The 2,616-nt window shown below is 47.6% G+C and overlaps 1 protein-coding gene across 1 annotated transcript; it reads left to right on the top strand.

The window, feature by feature from the left end:
• The first annotated feature begins 1,174 nt into the window (after positions 1–1,174).
• Positions 1,175–2,137, top strand: LOC102457229 (olfactory receptor 52B2-like). The gene has a single exon (XM_014572947.3). It carries the CDS (start codon positions 1,175–1,177, stop codon positions 2,135–2,137), a length of 963 nt encoding a protein of 320 aa, XP_014428433.3.
• Positions 2,138–2,616: the final 479 nt, after the last annotated feature.

Here is a 2,616-nt window from a genome sequence, read left to right as displayed (position 1 = left end):
ATTATTATGCTATGATGGCATCAGGATGCAGTTTGTACATGATGGGTCATGTGAAGTGTCATTGGATACGTTCTGAGTTGCTATTTGAATTGCTATTTCTGTATCCGAAGTTGTGTCTGTAATTCTGTTGTGGTTACACCTGGGTCATGTCAAATTGGCAAGATGCTTTCAATCGAGATAGTTGGTGGGGAGGGGTCTATTCTGAACAATGAGCCATTGGGTAAAACAATAGGCTTTGAGAGAATCTTCTCTCCCACCTGGTGAGACTTCTTTAGAGTACTCAAGGCCGCCCATGGATAATACACGCTTTGACTCTGCAGGGGCATGTGACCAGCCCATGTGCCTCTGGACTCCATCCTGGGATGTCTGTAGCTTTCCTCCAAGAGGTCTAGGGAACACATTTTGAAATGCGGGTTCTGCCATAGGCTAAAGACGTGAAGTGGTTTCACCTTTTTTCTTTCACTCCCCAGACAACAAGACTCCTGCAAACCCCCAAGGATGAAAGACTGAGCTGTGGGGAAGTGCTGGACCCAGGCTAAAGAAATTTCTTCCCTGCTATGAAAGCCCTGGGCATTCCAAGCTATAAAGTAAGTGCAGCTTGGAGCTTCAGAATCTGCCGGCTTGCCTGTACCATTTGCGAGGGGGAGAATTTTTTTCCAGGTGGTCTGCTTTGATTTATTTGCTATCATTTATGATCACTTAAAACCTGCACTTTCTGGTTAATAAATTTGCTTTGGTTTTCTTTAAACCAGTGAGCTGCAGTGAAGTGCCTGGGAAAATCACAGCACGAGGGGCAAAGTCTGTTCCATGTTCCTCTCTACATTGAGGGAGGGAGCGAGAGTCTACACCACATGCTGGGAAGCTTGTGCTTAATTTGACTGCAGATTCCCAATTTTTGGTTCACACTCAGTGGTTCATGTGATCACAACAGGATTTGTCCCCGTGGGAATGCTGGTGGAAGTGCACAAAAGGGAGCAGGACTGCACTTGTCCTAGCACCACAGTGTGAGGGGAGGCTGGCTGGAGGGTCCCTTCATTTCCCACGTGACCCCCCCAGGGGAACCCGTCATATCCCTCTGCATAGTCCTTGCTCACACTCCGGTTCCCAGTGAAATTTTGTTGTTGTTGTTGTTAGTTCCTGGAAGCCGAGCAGAGGATCCAAAGGATGGTGCGTGATGCCAGCCAACAATCACAGTGATTTTTACCTTGCCACTTTCATCCTGACCGGCTTTCCTGGAACAGAGGAGTCTAACTTCTGGCTCGCCACCCCCTTCTGTCTGATGTATGTTGCGGCACTTTTGGGGAACTCTCTCCTCTTATTCATCATACTGACAGAACCAAGCCTCCATGAGCCCATGTACCTTTTCCTGTCCATGCTGGCCGCTGCTGATCTGCTGTTATCCACCACCACAGTGCCCAAGATGCTGGATCTATTCTGGTTTGGAGCAGGGGAAATTTCTTTTGATGCCTGCCTCACCCAGATGTTCTTTGTCCACGTCAGTTTTATCGCTGAGTCGGCCATCCTGCTGGCCATGGCGTTTGATCGGTACGTTGCCATCTGCAACCCCCTGAGATACACCACCCTGCTCACCAAGCCTGTGATCGGGAAGATTGGGCTGGCGGTTCTCACAAGGAGTTTCTGTCTCATTTTCCCTGCCATCTTTCTTGTGAAGCGGCTGAAATTTTGCAGAACCAACCTCCTGCCTCACACCTATTGCCAGCACAAGGCCTTATCCCGGCTGGCCTGCAGCGATATCACACTCAACGAATTGCACGGCATAGTCACAGCTCTTCTAGCATTTGGTTTGGATGTTGCACTCATTGCTGTCTCTTACATGCTGATCCTCAGGGCCGTCTTCCTGCTCCCATCCAAGGACGCCCGGCTCAAGGCTCTGCGCACCTGCGGCTCCCATGTCTCTGTCATACTGATGTTCTACGTACCTTCTTTTTTCACTGCTTTTGCCCACCAATTGGGGCACATCATCCCTGGTTCTATTCTCAACCTTCTGGGGAACCTCCATCTGCTCCTTCCCCCCATGTTAAACCCCATCATTTATGGGGTGACCACACAAGAGATCTTGAGACGGGTGATCAAGTTGTTTTATCTGTGCTGCAGCAGAAACGTCCTGCTGAACTAAGGAAGGCAGAAGATAATGCTTTGGCACTTGGAAATTAACACAATGTCTTCTATGAACTCTAGGTGTGTTATAATGATGGACTTCCAATGGGTACACTTGAACGCTTGTTTCTATTCCCTCAGCCAACATAAGAACAGCCATACTGAGTCGGACCAGTGCCCATCCAATGTCAGATGTCCCAGAAGGAGTAAACTGAACAGGCAATGATCAAGCAATCTCTTGCCTATCATCTATCTCCACCCTCTGACAGAGAGAGGATAGGGACGCCATTACTTACCCATCCTGGCTAATAGCCATTAAAGGACTTCACCTCAATGAATTTATCTAGTTCTCGTTTAAAACCTGTTATAGTCCTAACCTTCACAGCTAGGACTTTCTCTTTGTTTTAAACTTGTGAAGAACTTTCTCTTTAAACTTGCTGCCCATTAATTTTATTTGGTGACCCCTAGTTCTTATATTATGGGAACAAGTAAATAACT

This window comes from Pelodiscus sinensis, chromosome 1, assembly GCF_052426305.1.
Source record: "Pelodiscus sinensis isolate ZL-2025 chromosome 1, ASM5242630v1, whole genome shotgun sequence".
In the NCBI taxonomy this organism is placed as follows: Eukaryota; Metazoa; Chordata; order Testudines; family Trionychidae; genus Pelodiscus; species Pelodiscus sinensis.
Note: the sequence above shows the minus strand (reverse complement) of the source record. Positions and strands in the feature narration are given on the sequence as shown.